Source organism: Indicator indicator, unplaced genomic scaffold (assembly GCF_027791375.1).
Source record: "Indicator indicator isolate 239-I01 unplaced genomic scaffold, UM_Iind_1.1 iindUn_scaffold_54, whole genome shotgun sequence".
Lineage (NCBI taxonomy): Eukaryota > Metazoa > Chordata > Aves > Piciformes > Indicatoridae > Indicator > Indicator indicator.
In genome coordinates, this window is record NW_026539189.1 from 96,117 (window position 1) to 114,727 (window position 18,611).

Consider the following 18,611-nt stretch of genomic DNA (forward strand, 5'->3'; position numbering starts at 1 on the left):
CCGCAAAGAGGAGGGGAGGAGTCCTCTACCTGCTGCCAGCAGTAGGCTTCTGAGGGGAGGGGGTGACCATGGAGCTCTGCCCATCCTGGTGAGCCTTGTGGCCTCACCCTGGAGCCAAACACTTCTCCCTGCACCTTCCTGGGCAGATCTACTGCCCCCCAGAGCTGACAGCAGTGGTGCTCCAGACCCACTTGATGCCAACACCGCTTCTGCTGCCTGTCTGGCAGGCAGGCTGGCCTCGGGGCTGGCCAGGCAGCATGGCTCTGCAGCACGTAAGTAGGTTATGCAAGCCTTTTGCAGCCTGCTGGAAAAGGGGGGGAAAAAAAATAAAAAAAAAATCAATGCCTGGCTTCGTTTCCTTGATGAGGATGAGGGGGGCCTGCCTGACCTGGCTTCCCGGGCCCTCTCCCCGCCCCCAGCAACAAAGCACCGCTTGTGCCTTTTGTTCTGGCAGAGCTGACGCCGGGGTTAGGGCAGGGAAAACAGCCCCGGGAGCTGAGGGAGGGATGGAGCAGCTTCTGCTGCTCTCTGCTGGACCTGCTCGCCCGCAGCAGTTGCTGTGGTGGAGTTCTGGGTGCTGCCGTATCAACCTCTGCGTGAGGATCCTGTGCCACAGAGCCCTGCTCCATCCTGGGGAGAGCATGCTTGGCACTGCAGGGACCCTGCTTGGTCTGCTCGGCCCGTGGCAGAGCCCTGGGTGGTGCCATATCAAGCTTTGCACAGGGCCAGAGGGAGCAGGACCAAGCAGGCAGAGGCCGAGCAGGGTCCTGGCAGTGCCCAGAGCACCCACCCATGCTCTTCCTGGGAGGGAACAAGGCCCTGTGGCACAATCCTGCTCCCTCTGGCCCTGTGCAAAGCTTGATATGGCATCACCCACAGTTCTGCCACAGCAGAGACCAAGCAGGGTCCTGGCAGTGCCCAGAGCACCCACCCATGCTCTTCCTGGAAGGGAACACGGCCCTGGGGCACAGTCCTGCTGCCTTGCTGGGCAGGGCATGTTTGCTGTGGGGGCTTCAGCCTTCTGCTCAGGTTAAGCCACAGCCTCAGCTTAATGGGGGCTCCCGGGGGCGTTTGGGGCCAGCACTGTGCTCAGGGTGGTTTGGAGAAGTGGGCTGTAGCTGGCAGCTATGCCAGGCTAAGGGGCGACCTGAGAGCCTGCTGGCAGCCGGAGGAAGGTTTTTAGGGTACCCTGTCATGGGGGGCTCAGGGTAGGGGCTGCAGTGCTGCCTGGTCTCCACCCTGGGCATGGAGCAGGGCTGGCTCTGGCCACAGCCAGCATGAGGGGCTGGGCATGGGCAGGGGCCAGCCGTCCTGCACTGTGGACAGCAGATGGTGCCACTCACCGTGGCCACGTTGCCTGTGTGGCACCATAACCCCAGACAAGCCTTGCCCTGCCCTGAGCCTGCAGAACCAGGGCTGTGAGAGCTGTGCCCCCGTGCCTGTGCCCAGCAGGAGGATCCTGTTCCTGGGGTGGAGAGCTGCAGGTGCTGGTTCCAATGACCTCTTCCTGGTATCTGAAGCACTGGGCCTGGCTGTGCCTGGTGTGGGTGCCCTGGTGGTGTCCAGCTGCAATCTCTGGCTCAAGTTCTTTCTGGAACATGCAGGAGCTGCCCTGTCCTGGGGGTGTCAGTCCCTGGGTTGGAGATGAGGAAAACTTTCTTTGCTGCAAGAGTGGTCAGGCACTGGAACAGGCTGCCCAGGGAGGTGGTGGAGTCCCCATCCCTGGAGCTGTTCAAGATTCCTGTGGCCATGGCACTTGGGGACAGGGTTTAATGGCCACAGTGGTGTTAGGTTTAGATCTTAGCTTTTCCAAAGGAAACAATTCCATGATTCTGTGAACACGGGCATCACCTAGAGCATTCCCACCCCAGCAGGGTGGCTGGGCCAGGGGCTGTTTGGCTCTGGAGCCCCAGGGGGGGAAATCACAGACTCTCAGGTTGGAAGGGACCTTAAGGATCGTCTGGGCCAACCTTTCTTAGCAAAGCCTGGTCTAGGCAAGCTGGCCCAGCCCTTCTCCAGCCGAATCTTAAACGTGTCCAATGTGGGGGACTCCACCTCGTCCATGGAGAGATGATTCCAGTGGCCACTTGTCCTGGCTGGGAAAAATTCTCTTTCTTCCAACCGGGATCTTCCCGGAGGAGCCTGCATCGTTACCCTTCGGCTTCTCCCGGTAGAGAGGAACCCTCTCAGCCTCCCTGCAGCCGGCCCTGAAATGCCAGCCCCCGGTGAGCAGCGACCGGACCGGCCGCGCACCGAGGGCTGCGCTGCCGGGGGCTGGTAGCCGGTGTGCAGTGCCGGTGGCCGGCAGCACGTGTCGGTGTCCGGTACCGGGCTGTACCGGCGGAGGGAGCTGCGGAGACCGGCGGTTCCTGGCCCGTCCCCGCCGCCCGCCCTCAGCCCGTCCCCGCCGCCCGCCCCCGGCCCGCCCCCGCCTCGGCGGCCCGCGACACTCGGCCGCCGGTGGCTTCGGCGGCGGCAGCGGCGGCAGGATGCGGGCGGGCCGCGGTGCGGCGGCCGGGGAGGCGGCGGCCGAGGAAGAAGCGGCCGAAGGGGCCAAGCGCGGCGGGGCGGCGGCGGCGGCGGCAGCGGCTGCGGCGGGGCGGGTGCGGAGCCGTGGAGGGAAGGGGTCCCCCAATGGCGAGTGCCGGCGAGGGGATCCGCCGCGTAGCCCCGGCTCGGAGCCGCCCCGGGAGCCCAAGGTCTCCTTCTCCTGCGGCGGTGGCGGCGGCGGCGGCGGTGGCTCCGCATCCCCCGGCGGGGCCAAGGCGGCCGAAGAGGGCGCGGGCGAGGATGCGGGAGAGGAGGCCCGCGGGAGCCAGGCCAGCTTCATGCAGCGGCAGTTCGGGGCCATGCTCCAGCCCGGCGTGAATAAGTTCTCGCTGCGGATGTTCGGCTCGCAGAAGGCGGTGGAACGGGAACAGGAGCGCGTCAAGTCGGCGGGGGCCTGGATCATCCACCCCTACAGCGACTTCAGGTGCGGCCCGGCCGGGCGGGGGGCGAGCGGAACCCCGCGGGGGAGAGCACCGGCCCGGAGCATCCTGAAAGGATGAGCACCGAGCCGTGCCGGAGCATCCCGCGGGGACCGGCATCGGGCCGCGCCGGAGCATCCAGAGCCGGTGACCACGGGCGGGAATGGGGATGAGAAGGAGAGCGGAGCCCAGGGCTGGCCCCGGCGGCTGCGAAAGGAGAGGCCGAGCCGTGCCGAGCCGTGCCCTGGGAGAGGGCACCTTGAACTGTGCTGGAGGTGGCAGCGCGGATGCTGCTGCGTGCAGGGAGGGGCCGCGGCCGGGCATCCCCTTCCCCGAGACCGCCCGGTGATCCGAGGGTGCCTGGAGCCCGGGTGCTCTGCTACTGGAGTGTCCGAGCAAGGGCATCCCCTCGTCCTTCCCGGGGCCTCCAGCGCCTTGGCCAAGGAGGGCTCCTCTGGAGCCCCACCGAGCTCTGGCTTCCCCCGAACAGCCCCGGGGAAGGTTGCCACCCTCCCCTGGCAGGGCCGGGATCTGGCCCGGGGGACATGATGCTCTCCCTACTGCCAAGCAGTGCTTTGCAAAGGCTTCCCCCTTCCCCAGGAGGCTTCATGCTGTCCCTAAGGTTCAGGGACCCTGAGGAGGGATTCGTCTCTTCAAGAGCACCAGAGTCCCCAGGGTCCAGCCTCAGTGGCTTCCAGCCCAGGAGTGGCAAACCTGGGCGAAGGACTCTGCAGCTCTGTCCTTTTTCACCCCCTGAGCTCTGGGTGAGCTCAGAGGTGCCAAATGCTTCCCAGGGCATGTAGAAGGTGCTGGGATGGAGACATGGCTCACCTGGGGCAGGTGGCATGGCACCTTTGTGGGGCTGGGTGGCTGAGATCCTGCTGGCATCACTGCTGACACAGCCACCGGGGGCCCTGGTCCAGTGACCTCAGAGGGGCCTTTGGCTGAGGGGGATGAAGGGCTCTGAGTCGTTCTGGTGTGGTTTGGGGAGGCTCCAGGAAGGCTTTGCTTGGTGCTGGAATGGGAGATGCCAGATGCTGGGAGACGTTCATTGCTGGCACTGATGGGTGCCCACTTGTGTGAGGATCCCCATGGCAGGAGGAGATGGCCACGGGTGGTGTGCTCCGCTCTGGCTGAGCAGGCTGAGAGCAGCACCTGCCCCTCTTGCTCCCACCCTTGTACACTGCTCTTGGGATGATCCAGCATCTTCCAGAGGAGCAGCTGGAGGCCCTTAACCTGCTCTCAGGCCTTACCTTCCACACAGGGGTTCCACGCCCTTGTGGCAGACATTCCCAGTGGGAACCTGCTGTGGGTATCCAGTGGAGCCCTCTCTTTCTCTTGCTGCCTGGGGACCAGGTTCTGCTGCAGAACCAGGGTGGCCACATGGCCATTGCCAATCCCAGGCTGGAGGGAGCTCTGCTGTCCCTCTCATGACTGGGCAGGTTGGGGGACTCTGCCCCTCCACGCTGCTCCACGTCCCCCTCAGCAGCTGTGAGCTGTTGGGGAAAGGGTGGGAGTGGGGCAATGGCCTGGCTCCACCATCCCCCCCACCCCTGAGCCATCTGGTCTGGGTGGCAAAGCTGTGGTATTGCTAAGAGCAGGGTCTCCCTGCAGTGAGCCCCTGGTGGGACCGAGGCCGTGGTGGGGTCTTCCCTGGCACAGAGCAGCATTGCTCCCCGGGCAGGTGCTGGGGGTGACCTTGGGGAGTCACCCTGGCCGGCCTGCCCCACGTTGTTGGCTCCATCCCTCCCGGAGTCGCTTATCAAGTCTTGAAACCCATTGGGGGAAGAGGCTCTGCCTGTGTTTTGCTGCTGTGAGTGGCGTAGGAGAGTTCCCTGCCCAGCGGGGAGGAGCTGCAGGCAGAGAGCTTCGGCATCGGCTGCTCCACGAACGTGCACACAAACAGGACCGGCTCCGGGCAGGGCTGAGAGCCCCAGCAGGAGCCTGCTCTGTCTGTGCACGCTGAGGACATGTGTCCACCCTTTCCACCTTGTCCTGCCTTAAAATAAACCACATTGTCTCCTGATGCTAACGGAGCCTGAGCCTTGCAAACCCCCATTTGCCCATCTGAAGATGCAATCATTGCCCATCTGCATGTGTGACATCATTTGGTAATCAGCATCCTTTGGAGAGCCTGGCTCCTCGTGGGCACCCAGCACTGCCCTCATTCATGCCAAAGCCAGGGGCAGACCTGCTCCAGGAATGAAAGTTGCTGTTTCCCATTCGATACTGAATGCTTGAGGAAGCAGCTGGGGTGGCTGGGGGGGTGAGATCCCAAGCTGCAAATCTGGGAACAGAGACCTTGTGGTTTGTGCTCTGAGGTAGATGGTGTCAGGCAGAGCCACCCCCATGAGGGTGTTGTGCTCTGTTCTCTGTGGCTTCTTTATTGGTGGGAGGGGAAAAAAAAAAAAAACACTAACCAGCCTTGCCTGTCTTGTTATTTCTCGGGGTGCTTCTGCAGCCCTAGGAGTGGGGTTGGGAGCTGGGGACCCTCATTCAGCCCTTGTTTTGCAGTGATCTGGGGCATGTTGCTGGTCTGACTCCCATCTTTACACCCAGGGAGCCAGGGAGGGACATACACAGGGCCAGGGAGGTCTGTGAGGCCTTGAGGGCAGAGATGTGGGGTGCCAGGGATGAGGAAGTGGCCAGTGGCATTCCCAGAGGCATGGGTGGGTGCTCCAGCTCCATGGTTGAGCCCTTCCTCTGCTGGCTGGTGAGAGGTTTGTGTAAGGGAGGAGGATCCATCCCAAGTGCTTCACTGGATGCATCAGAGCTGCATGCAGGCAGTGATTCAGTGGTGGTGCTGATGCCCATCTCTCTGTGAGCATCCTTAGGCCTCCTGCTATGGCTGTGCCAGCATCCACTGTCTCCAGCACAGCTCTCACAGCCTCCATGAGGCATGGAGCAGGAGCAGAGGCTGAGCTGCTGCTCTTCTGCAGTGAATTTCTGTTGCAAGAGCTGCTCCAGCACCTGAACTGGGGTGAAGCTGCATCCAGAGCACATGTCCCTGGTGCTGCTGGGCCAGAGCCCATCCTCTTCAGGGCTTAAAAATGGTTTCTGGGCTTTGCTGCTGCCTGGTGCCACCACTGGGGCTTCTGAGTGAAGGGTTTGGGCTCACTGGTTGCTGTAGCTCCCCAGGTGCACACTGGTGCTGTGCACTGGGGCTGGTCCCTGTGTGACTGGAGCCTCTTGGTGGGGGGGGGGGTGTTGAGGAGTTCATCTGCCCCTTTGCAGTGCCAGTGTTGGGCATTTGAACCTGGAGGAGCTGCAAGCCACCGCTTGGCCACCAAGGAAGAAAGGCTGCAACCAAGGAGGGGAGTTGTGAAGTTTTGGGTCCCTTAGCAGGTTTTGTGAAGCCTTTATCTCCACCTCCTACCCCATCTCCAGGGGCCCCTGGGGTAAATTGCTTCTGCAGGGGAGAGCAGCAGCAGCAGTCAGTCGTCACAGCTGGCTGTAGTGGGACAGAGTGTTGGGCACCACCCCTGCTGCTAGCTCAGCTCGGGCAAACTTCTGATGCTGGCTTCTTAACCCACTTCTAAGAGTGACCTCGTTTTTAGAATTGAGAGTATTTGGTGCAAGTTTGTGAGGTGCTGATCCCACCCCCATCCCAACCTGGTCCTCAACTGATCCCGCACCAGCTGGATTGTCCCTAGCAGCTCCTCTGGAGCTCTGTGTGTTGGTGATGGAGCTGAGTGGGGATATCCCTGACGTCCTGTGGCCATGCCCCCATGGACAGCTCAGGGGAGGTTTTCTCCTGGCCACCTCCCAGGCAATAAGTGCAGGTGGATGAGGAGGCCCTGCTGGTGTTGGCATCGCCCTGCACCCCTCCGGGTGGGTTTTGGGGATACTGGGGAAGTGGCAGCTCTGAGGAGTGCACGTTCCTAGGTCCAGGGGGAAGGAGCATGGTGGGATTCCTGGGTCTTGGCCCCAGCTTGGGTTGCTGCCCAGGAGCTGCAGGGTGGCACTGCTGTGCCACGCTCTGGGCATCTGATGGAGCAGGAAGTCAGCAGCCCCAGCTCGCAGAGGCTTTCAGTATCTTCCGTCACCATCGCTGTCATTCAATTGGGTCAGAAGCTAGGGAGGGGGTGCCAGGGAGCCTAATTAATTTGTTTCCAGATATTTTTAGTAGCCTGGGTTGAATCTTCTTTTTTTTTTTTTTTTTTTTCTTTCCTGTGCACACGCTGCCCTCTGAGGAAGAAAGCATTGGCATTGCACCCGGGTCCCCGAAGAGAGCGAGCTCCGAGTCGGGCGTGTGTGTGCTGGGGTGGGGGGAGGATCAGGAGCAGTTTATCTTCCTCAGCAGGCTGAATTGGGCCCTGCCTCAGCCAGATTGCAGAGGGATTTGAGCCAGGGCAGAGTCATGCCCAGCTGGCACGCTTATTTAATCTTCATTCTGCCCAGCCTCGTGTGGTGAATGCCCCCACGGGACTCGTGCGGTGCAGCAGGGTCGATTTGCAGGGAGAGCTGCTGGGGGGGGTGGAGGGGATGGTGGTTTGCAGGGCAGATCTTGCCCAGTGCTGGCACCCTGGGCTGCCCCAGCCCCAGCTCTGCTGATGTTGGCATCACTAGGGATGGTTGTGCCAGCGGCTGCAGCCAGAGGGTCCATCTGGGTCCACCCTGGGGGGAGGTCGCAGGACGCTGGAGCTGCTCAGTGGTGGTGACCAGAGCTTGCTCACGGGGTGTGAGGAGAGCACAGCCTGGCTGGCAGCTGAGGAGGGTACCCTGGAGACTGCCCTGGGTGTGAAGTCATCGTTGTGCAGCAGTGACATCACTCGTGGTTGCCAGGGCAACGTCTCACATGGGGAAGGTGTCATTGGAGAAAGGTCAGGAGCTGGGATGCTCAGCTCCTTCTGGACCCGTGTTGACAGGGAGGGGGGATGGATCTGGCCCATCTCTTCTTCCTCCATGGTGGGGGTCTCCCACGCATCCCCCCTGCTCCTGGCAGTGTGGCCAGGCCCAGCAGGAGCTCCTGTCTGATGTGGGAAGTGTGGCAGGATGAGCTGAAGGGAGCCAGCTGGGCAAGGGTCCTGCGTGTGGCACCGAGGAGCATCCTCCCCTCCTCTGCCCCGCCCCCAGGGGAGTGCCGGGGTGAGGGGCAGGAGGGGAGCGAGGGGCTGGGGTCCCCTCTGCACGGTCCTGCTGGGATGGGGATGTTGTGACCTTGCAGATGCTCAGAAAGGTCATTGGTGACCCGGGAGATGGGGACAAGGAGAAAGGAGAGCAGGACGGGGATGAAGCAGGGAAGAGTGGCGGCCGGGAGGAGCCCTGCAGCCCTGGCAGAGGCAGAGGCAGAGGCAGAGGCAGAGGCAGAGGCAGAGGCAGAGGCAGAGGCAGAGGCAGAGGGGGCTGCGCACCCCCTCTGCTGTCTGACCAGGCTGCAGCGATACCAGCTCCAGCTGCAGCCCTACGTGATCAGCGGTGCCGGCAGCCGCGATGGCTCCTTCCCCGCGGCCACGCTGCTGGGCGCCCACCACACCCTGCACACCCCAAAACTGGGTCCACGGCATGGGCCAGGGGGGGTGCCAGGGCGGGGTGACCCTGACTCTTCCCCGCGATTCTGTCCCCGGACCTCAGGTCCCTCCTCAGGGAGTGGGGAGGGGTGGGGGCTGCTCCCAGGGCTCTCCTCTCCTGACTCCACCTTGATCGTGCGGAGTGTGATGGCTCTGCTGTGGCCAGAAGGGTGATCCCCAGCCCGTGGGCTGCCCCAGGGTGGCTCAGTGTGTGGGAATCTCCTCATTGATGCCTGTGGCATTGCTCTCCTCTCACCCCAGGACCTGGCTGGGTTTGGGTGCTCCAGATAGACCTCTGGCCAAGAAATGCACAGGGGGAAGAACCCCTGCAGCAGGCACACCCCCACCCCCCAGCCTCATCCTGCATGTCCCTACCCCATCTATGCAGCTCCACCTCGACCAGGGACTGCACTGGCCTGGGGGATCAGCCCCAGGGGCAGTTTTGAGGGGGTGGGGAAGTGATATGTGGTTCCTTGAGGGAGGAGAAAGGTGTCTGGGGCTGAGATGGCATCAGGGTGACAGCACACAAGTAGCACCAGTCCCTTAGGGCTCAACACAGAGGGTGGGCAGCAGGGCACTGCTGATATCCTCTTCCACCCTCTGGCTTCCCAGGTTTTACTGGGACTTCACAATGCTGCTCTTCATGGTGGGCAACCTCATCATCATCCCCGTGGGCATCACCTTCTTCAAGGAGGAGACCACAGCTCCCTGGATCGTGTTCAATGTGGTCTCTGACACCTTCTTCCTGATGGATCTGGTGCTGAACTTCCGGACGGGGATCGTCATTGAGGACAACACCGAAATCATCCTGGACCCCGAGAAGATCAAGAAGAAGTACCTCAAGACCTGGTTTGTGGTGGACTTTGTCTCCTCCATCCCCGTGGACTACGTCTTCCTCATCGTGGAGAAGGGAATAGACTCAGAGGTCTACAAGACCGCCCGAGCCCTGCGCATCGTTCGCTTCACCAAGATCCTCAGCCTCCTGCGGCTCCTCCGCCTCTCCCGCCTCATCCGCTACATCCACCAGTGGGAGGAGGTAAGGACCCCCTGGGACAGGGCCCCTGGCAGGGTTGGAGGGGCTGGGGGGGGGGCTGCCCAAGGAGCTGGGGTGTGTGGTGGGTTGAAATGACTCCCCCCGCTCCCCCGGACTAATTTGGAGAATTCCCCCACCCCAAAATAAAATTGCTCAGAGCAGCTCAGTTTGGGGTGGAAGGGAATGAAGGTGTTTGGGGTGGAAAGAAATGAAGCTGTTTGGGATAGGAGGGAATGAAGCTGTTTTTTTGGGATGGGAGGGAATGAAGCTGTTTGTTTGGGATGGGAGGGAATGAAGCTGTTTGGGGTGGAAAGAAATGAAGCTGTTTGGGATAGGAGGGAATGAAGATGTTTTTTTGGGATGGGAGGGAATGAAGCTGTTTGTTTGGGATGGGAGGGAATGAAGCTGTTTGGGATGGAAGGGAATGAAGCTGTTTGTTTGGGATGGGAGGGAATGAAGCTGTTTGGGATGGGAGGGAATGAAGCTGTTTGGGATGGGAGGGAATGAAGCTGTTTGGGATGGGAGGGAATGAAGCTGTTTGGGGTAGAAGGGAATGAAGCTGTTTGTTTGGGATGGGAGGGAATAAACCTATTTGGGATGGAAGGAAATGAAGCTGTTTGGGATGGGAGGGAATGAAGCTGTTTGGGATGGGAGGGAATGAAGCTGTTTGGGATGGAAGGAAATGAAACTGGGGTGAGAGGGAATGAAGATGTTTGGGATGGAAGAAATGAAGCTGTTTGGGATAGGAGGGAATGAAGCTGTTTGGGATGGGAGCAAATGAAACTTTTCACAATTTACAAGCAAACTGCAACCTGGAAGCATGAACTGCAATGAATATGTGCAAAACATACAATATAGGTACAATATATAGAGATAGATTTACAGTTTATAAACCACACAGAAACTCCTCAGATCCATCCCCCTGGATGGATCCAGAGAACCTATTCACCTCCTCCTCCACTCCCTCCCTCCTTCCCTGTTACCTCACACAGCAGTCAAAACAGAGCTACCCCTGGCACCATCCAGAGTTTGGGCATCTCCACCTGCTCAGCTCAATGCTTTGTGCCTCCAGCCCCTTCTGCTTGCTCTGCTGGGACCTTGGAGCGGGCTGCAAGAGCCTTTTGGGGTGGCAGGAGGACCTCAGGGTCCCGAGTGCAGGAGGCAGAGTGCTGCCTGGTGCAGCCAGAGCCATGTGTGGGCTGGGAGGGGATGTGCCACCCTGGGGTGCTTGGCTTTGCTGCGTGGCTCTGGTGCGTGGGCAGGTCCCTGGCAGCAGCTCTGCTGGCTGGGGCTGTGCAGGGGCTGGCTGCAGCCTGGAACTGGAAGGGTGGTGACAGCCTTTGTGTCCCCAGGCCTGGCCAGGGCATGTGTGGCTCTTGGCCAGGTGTCTGGTAGGGACTTGTAGAACAGCCTGGGGATGGTGACATTGGCTCTGGTGGCTGTGGGCACAGCACTGGACCTTCCTGTGCCTCTGCCAAGCAAAGACAAGGGGCAGCTCTGGGAGCTGGGGTGGGTTCAGGGAGCTCATGCCTGGCATCCCCCCCAGCTGCTTACCCTCTGCCTGGGTCTGACTCTGACCTGGCCTGACCCTGCGATGGGAGATCCCCAGGCCCCAGCTGCAGGGGGCTGGCAGGACTGAGTGTGGTGCCCAGCAGAGCCCCAAGGACCTCACCCCATCGCTGGCATCTGCCCCTGGTTCCTGGGGTGGGGGGAGAAGCTACAGCTCCACTCGGTCTGCCCACACCTCTGTGCCCACATCTCTCCCTGCCCTGTGCCCTTCTCCCTCTCCTTCCTCAGGGGCTGGAGCCTCCTGCAACCCCTCCCCGGCCCCAAACCACGGCTGTCCCTCTCATCCCTCCCCTGCCAGGCAGAACTCCTCCCCACACCCTTTTCACTTTCAGCTGGGATTTATCAGGGAGAGCCCCGGGGAGGAGTTAAGCCCCGGGACGAGTTAAAGCTGTGCAGATTATCCTGGTAATCGCATCCGTTTACAGGGGGCGGGGGGAGCACAGCCGAGCCCTGATCCCGCTGGGACCTCGTCTGCTTGCGGAGGCTCCGCGGTCAGGGCTGGCAGACGCTGCGGGAGCGTCTCGGGTGTGGGGGGGTACCGGCTCCCTGGGTTTGGTCCTACCAGCTTTGGTGATAGCTAGGAGAGGGGAAGGGCCATGCCCAGGGCCAGCAGAGATGGGGTTGAGACTGCTTCTGCCCTCGCCTTGGGCTGCCTCTTCCCCAGCCCTTCAGGCTTCACCTGGTTCAGATGGCACTGGCTGGGCCTCATCCTGCCTGCACTATGTGCCCTGCCAGGGCTCAGGGAGGTCCTGTCCTTGCCGTGCCCATGCTCTTGCCCTGCTTTTGCCATGCCTGAGCTGTGAGCTGCTGTAGGGCTCCAGCCTTGGCTCTGCTGGAGGGGGGGGAAGATTGAGAGCTTCACTGCAAGAGGGCTAATTTCTTATTTTCTTTCTTTTTTTTTCCCACCCCTCCCTTGAACTCATCTTTTCTGAACCCTAAAAGTATTAAAAGAAAAGGAGCAAGTCCTCAGCCTGTGGCTCAGCTGCAACCAGGAGGACTTGGCTTTACCCCTGGATTTGCCCCTGTGGGTGCTAAGGCTGGACTGGGACAGGGACTTGGCCAGAGGTGTGAGGGGGTGGGGTGAAAACCTTTGCCCTCATGCGAGCTGTGGGATGGCACAGGGAGCAACAGAGGTGCTAAGAGTGCCAGCAGCTGCTCCTGAGGGCAGGTCCATCAGCCCTCACCCCGACGTGGGCACCTCAGACCCTCTTTCCCAAAAGCTGCCCCATGGCTTGTGCCAGCCTCCTGCACTCCCTGCCCCAGGGTCTGCCCCACTTCCTGCCTGGTGCCCAGAGCATTTGGCTCTCCCTGAGCATCTGCCCAGCGCTGCCTTATCCCCAGCAGAGCTCGCAGCCATTAGCACTTCCCCGGGCGGCAGCGAGGCGGCCTCCCGAGGGCTATAAATAAGTGGTGGGAGGGCCGGGGCTGGGCCGGCTGCCAGTGCCTCTTGTGGCTGAGGCTGTGGGGGGCAGTGCCCGGAGCAGCTCTGGGCATGGGAGGATGGTTCCTGAACTCACCCTCTGCCCCAACCACTCCACCTGCAGATTTTCCACATGACTTATGACCTGGCCAGTGCAGTGATGAGGATCATCAACCTCATTGGCATGATGCTGCTGCTGTGCCACTGGGATGGCTGCCTCCAGTTCCTGGTGCCCATGCTTCAGGACTTCCCCCAGAACTGCTGGGTCTCCATCAACGGCATGGTGGTGAGTGCCAACCCCAGCCCCCTGCGCTCCCTGCCTGCTCCCCTGCCTGTCCCAGTGCTGCCTGGCCTCTCTCCACCCACCCCAGGAGATGCCATCCCTGTTCCAGCTGGTGCTGCAGACAGCCTCCCTGGTGAGGTCTCGCTGGACCCTGGGGACAGGGCATCGATCCTGGCAGGAGGAAGCTGCTGATGCGGCTCCTCCGCTGCGGCTCCTCTGCCCTGTCCCCTGCCGCCTGCTCCTGCTCATTAGCAGCAAGGCTGTGATTAATAAATAATGGACCACGTTTCTAATTGCTCCCTCTCAGCCCTGCAGCCCACTCCAAATGGCTCTTTCCCCCTCCATCCTGCTCATCCCTCTCCATTCCCCCTGCCTAGCTTCCTTCCTTTGCCCTTCTCCCTGTCCTGTGCTTCTCCTCCCCAAGGACACCCAGGGCTTTGTGTAGGGCTTCCTGCCCCAAGTGCTTCCAGCCTGTCCCTGCCTGCAGCTGTCCTCTGTCCCAGCCATGGTCAGGGGCTCCTGAGTGTGAGTGCTGCAAGCAGCTACCTTTAAGGGCAACCAGGCTGGTGAAGGGTCTGGAGAACAGGGCTGGCGAGGAGCAGCTGAGGGAAATGGGAGTGTTCAGTATGGAGAAGAAGAAGCCGAGGGGGAGATCTCATTGCTCGCTACAGCGCTCTGAAAAGAGTTTGGGGCTAGGTGGGGGTTGGTCTCTTCTCAGTAGGATTAGGTGACAGAAAGAGAGGAAATAGCCTGAAATTGTGCTAGGGCAGGGTTAGGTTGAGGAGAGCAAGAAAAACTTCTTTGCTGCAAGAGTGGGCAGGGACTGGAACAGGCTGCCCAGGGAGGTGGTGGAGTCCCCATCCATCCCTGGAGTTGTTCAGCACAGGTGTGGCCACAGCAGTTGGGGCCATGGTTTGATGGCCATGGTGCACACACAGACAGACAGACACACAGACAGACACAGGTGTGTGCAGCAGGCAGGGCTGAGCGCTGCTGTCGCTGCAGAACGACTCCTGGAGCGAGCTCTACTCCTTCGCCCTCTTCAAGTCCATGAGCCACATGCTCTGCATCGGCTACGGGAAGCAGGCCCCTGAGAGCATGACGGACATCTGGCTGACCATGCTGAGCATGATCGTGGGGGCCACCTGCTACGCCATGTTCATCGGCCACGCCACGGCCCTCATCCAGTCGCTGGACTCCTCCCGGCGCCAGTACCAGGAGAAGGTAGGGCTGGGCTGGAAGGGGTCCCTGGGTCCTGTCCTGCACCCAGCTGCCCCCTCCTGATGCCGCCGAAGTGCCCACAGGCGGCAGGGTGGAGGTGGTGGAGCAGAACCCACTAGTCAGGAGGAGCCTGGGAGCCACCCCATGGAGTGGGAAAGTGGCAAGGGGGAGGATCCAGCTGCGTGCTGACCTGGTCTCTTCCCACAGTACAAGCAGGTGGAGCAGTACATGTCCTTCCACAAGCTGCCTGCTGACTTCCGACAGAAGATCCACGACTACTATGAGCACCGCTACCAGGGCAAGATGTTTGATGAGGACAGCATCCTGGGGGAGCTCAACGAGCCCCTCCGTGAGGTAGGAGCTCCAGGGGCTGGGGAACTGACTAAGGGATGCTGAGGTTGAGGATGGGACCCTCCCTGCCATGGAGGGGCTGTGGGTCCCACCAGCTCCAGCAGTGCATCTGCTTGGGATTGAGCAGCTCTTTGCTCTGGCTTTGCAGCTCCAAGTGTGTGTGTGTGTGCTGGGGGAGGGGAAGGAGCTTGTGCTGACAGGTTGAGAGCCCCACCCCCACCTCCTGGTCCTTCACCTCCTCCCCTGCAGGAAATTGTGAACTTCAACTGCCGCAAGCTGGTGGCCTCCATGCCGCTGTTCGCCAACGCGGACCCCAACTTCGTCACTGCCATGCTCACCAAGCTCAAGTTCGAGGTGTTCCAGCCGGGTGACTACATCATCCGGGAGGGCACCATTGGCAAGAAGATGTACTTCATCCAGCATGGGGTGGTCAGCATCCTCACCAAGGGCAACAAGGAGATGAAACTCTCCGACGGTTCCTACTTCGGAGGTGAGCGCCAGCGCAGGGCTAGAGCCTGGGTCTGGCAAAGGGATGCCCGCACTGTGCCAGGGCAGCCACCATGTGGTGGTTCTCCCCCTGCCCTCACTTTCCAGGCCTCACTGGTGCTTGGTTTGACCTTGGCACTGGTGTTTTTCTTTTTTTTTCCCCCCCCAGAAATCTGCCTGCTGACCCGGGGCCGGCGCACAGCCAGCGTGAGGGCAGACACCTACTGCCGCCTCTACTCGCTCTCGGTGGACAACTTCAACGAGGTGCTGGAGGAGTACCCCATGATGAGAAGAGCCTTTGAGACTGTGGCCATCGACCGCCTCGACCGCATTGGTAGGGCACAGGGGGCTCGTGGGGGGCTGAGGGGGTCTGTCCTGGCCCACGTGTCTGTGAGGGGTCTGGAGCACAAGCCCTATGTGAGGAGCAGCTGAGGGAGCTGGGGGTGTTCAGCCTGGAGAAGAGAGGTTCAGGGGAGACTTCATTGCTCTCCACAACTACCTGAAGGGAGGTTGTAGCCAGGTGGGGGTTGGTCTCTTCCCCCAGGCAAGCAGTGACAGAATGAGAGGACACAGTCTCAAGCTGTGCCAGGGGAGGTTTAGGCTGATGTTAGGAAGAAATTCTTCACAGAAAGAGAGGTTGTCCATTGGAATGTGATGCCCTGGGAAGTGGTGGAGTCTCTGTCCCTGGAAGTGTTTAAAATAAGACTGGATGAGGAACTTAGTGCCATAGTTTAGTTGATTAGATGGTGCTGGGTGATAGGTCAGACTTAATGATCTCAAAGGTCTTTTCCAACATGGTTAATTCTGTGATTCTGTGACGTGAGACAGCTGTGGCTGGAGGGTGGGAGCCCCAGTGCAGGGTCTGACGGTGCTCTCCGTCCTGGCCCTCTCCCTGCAGGGAAGAAGAACTCCATCCTGCTCCACAAAGTGCAGCACGACCTCAACTCGGGTGTCTTCAACAACCAGGAAAACGAAATCATCCAGGAGATCGTCAAGTACGACCGGGAGATGGTGCAGCAGGCGGAGCTGCAGCAGCACACGGCCATGTACAGCCCGGTCCAGCCCCAGGTCACCTCTGCCATCGCCACCCTCCAGCAAGCCGTGGCCATGAGCTTCTGCCCGCAGATGGCCAGCCCGCTGGTGGGCTCCATGGCCCTGGGCTCGCCCCGCATGATGCGCCGCTTGCAGTACGCCCAGGCCGTGCCCAGCCCCTTCGCCGTCTCCCCGGTCCTGCTGCAGCAGAGCTCCCCGCAGCAGCCGCAGCCCCCCGTGCCCCACGCCAACCCCTCGCCCTCGCAGGACCCGGTGCAGCCTGCCGCCCTGTCTGCCTCCACCAGCGCCTTCACCGCGGCCAGTCCGCCGTCCCAAAGTCCCCTGGCCGGCCGGACGTTCGCCTACGGAGCCAGCCCGGGCCAGCTGGGCTCGCAGCTCTCCCTCAGCCAGCAGCAGACCCCCGGCTCCCCCCAGCGCCTGGCTGCCCACAAGAGCACGCAGGCGCTGCACACCAGCAGCCTCAGCCAGGATTCGAGGCCCCTCTCCGCCTCGCAGCCCTCCCTGCCGCACGGGCTGGCGGCCGGCAGCACCCAGAGCCCCCCGGCCTCGGCCCGCGAGTCCTCCACCTCCATCGGTGGGGGCCCAGCCGCTGCCTCCCCGGGCCCCGGCCCCCCGGCCGGGCTGCGGGTCCAGGCGCCCTCGCGAGGGGCTGCAGCCCACCCGGCGGCGGTGGGGGGCTCGGTGCACACGGGGCCGGCTGCCCTGCCGCAGGACTCAGCGGCGGCCCGCAAGGATTCGGCGGCCAGCACGCCCGACACGGACCCGGCCAAGTCCAGGCTGTCTTCCAACTTGTGACCTCCGGCCCCCCACCCCCGCCGGGGACGAGCTCACCGGAGGGGGCTGCGGCACTGAGCTCCGTCTCGCCCCTGTGCCCGCCCTGCACCGTCCTGACAAGGAACACCGCGGGAGGGCCGTGGCCACCCCGCTGGCTACCAGCCCCCCGGCTTCCCCTCGCCGCACGCTACAGAGTGGGGCAACTGCCGGGAGTGGGCACGGAGCCCCTGCTCCCCCCGCCCCTACCTTGCCCCCAACCCACCGTGGGAGCACGAAGGGGGCCGGGCTGAGCCCCCCCGGCTGCGTCGCCTCCAACCAAAGCGTGGCTCCATCTCTCCTGCTCCCTGCGGCGAAGCCCTCACTGCCCCCCAGCCTCCCCGGCTGCCGCCCCATCGAAGCCACCGCTGCATCGTCCCCGTGACCAACGCTGTATATGATATCTATGACCAGAGTCCCCACCCACGCGTGTGCCGTGCATCCGCAGGACACCCCCCGGGGCTTTAAGCCGAGCTGGGCAGCCCCCGGCGCCTGCGCCTGTCCCTCCCTCCCCTCCCACAGCCCCAGGCAAGGGGCGATGGTCCAGGACTGGAGGTAAGTTGTGTGTGGGGGAGTGTGTTTCTGAGGGGTGGTCACCCCTGAAGCTTGTGAGCACCCCATACCCACACTGTCCCCTCCCCACCCACCCCACCCCCAACCTGGCCCTGGGGCTGCGAGTGGTTAAAGGTGGCCTGAGCTGCCTGTAGTCAGAGGTGGGGCAGAGGCAGACGCTGGAGCCAGGGTCCTCATCCTGGAGCTGCTCCCTGGGGGTGGTCAGGGGAAGGCACAGGGGTGTGTGTGGGTGAGTGTGAGTATGAGCGTGTGTGAGATGTGCACATCTGCCTCTGCCTCGCACTCCAGAGCCTCCCACATCGAATGTAAGCAGCGACTGCGGACGAGGGGCCCCACGCCAGCCCCGGGCCAGGGCCCCACTCCAGGCGTCCACCTCTCCATCCAGCCCATCCTGTGCAATAAACGTCAGCAACTGACAGAGCTACGCACGACTCCGTCTCTGCTTCTTCGCCACTATCCCTCCCTGCCGCGGCTCTGGCTGCTACCCCTCCTCTCCCCTTACCCTCGGCCAGCCCTGGGAGCCTGCCACCGGGCACAGCCCCAGGCTAGGCTGCTGGAGGCAGCTTTGTTCCTTTCAAGAGCTGCTTCCCTGCCAGAAAAATGACAAGGTGGAAAAATCTCCTCCCAGCACCTTTCCCCTTGCTGGCAGCAGCATGTCCCTGCTCCAGGCATGGGTGAGGAGCAGGCTGCAAACTGGAGCCAGCAGGTATGTGGCTCGGCGAGAGTGGGGCCAAAAACCCAGCTGTGAGATCTCCAACCTCAGCTGCTGCAGGAGCAGACACACAGCCATGGGACAAGAGGGCTGGAAGCCACGGGCTCAGAGGCTCATGGGGCTCCTGGATGGAAAGGCAAGGGCTAGGCAGCTGCAGTCAGTCTCTGTGAGAGCCCTGCTCCTGCTGCTTCCACTGCAGCAGCACTGCCCAGGCTGTGCTGCAGGACAGTTTTGTCTCTGTTTCTGCTACAAAAGCATTTCCAGAACATTGGTGAAGCACGGGAACAGGCAGCCAAGGGAAGTGGTGGAGGCACTGTCCCTAGAGGTGGTCAAAAAGAGCAGATGTGGCACTCTGGGACATAGTCCAGTAGTCATGGAAGTGTTGGGCAGAAGGTTTGCACTTGGTGACCTTAGAGGTCTTTTCCAACCTTAACGATTCTCTGATACCTCTGTGAATAACAGCAAAACAGCAGCCTGGGGAGACACCAGTGCCACCTCCTCAGGACTCACAGGAGGAGGCTGGCAGGACCCAGGCACCCCCCAGGCCTTGGGTCAAGGTGCTGAGAAGGACACAGCTCCCATCCAGTACTTCCAAAACCGTTTTATTTACAGTATCTTACA

At 61.7% G+C, this 18,611-nt stretch overlaps 1 protein-coding gene across 1 annotated transcript; it reads left to right on the forward strand.

The window, feature by feature from the left end:
- The first annotated feature begins 2,489 nt into the window (after positions 1-2,489).
- On the forward strand, positions 2,490-16,690 carry HCN2 (hyperpolarization activated cyclic nucleotide gated potassium and sodium channel 2). The gene is made up of 8 exons (XM_054398462.1): positions 2,490-2,974; positions 9,092-9,515; positions 12,626-12,787; positions 13,790-14,008; positions 14,213-14,359; positions 14,606-14,846; positions 15,012-15,176; positions 15,741-16,690. Exons 1-8 carry the CDS (start codon positions 2,490-2,492, stop codon positions 16,688-16,690), a joined length of 2,793 nt encoding a protein of 930 aa, XP_054254437.1.
- Positions 16,691-18,611: the final 1,921 nt, after the last annotated feature.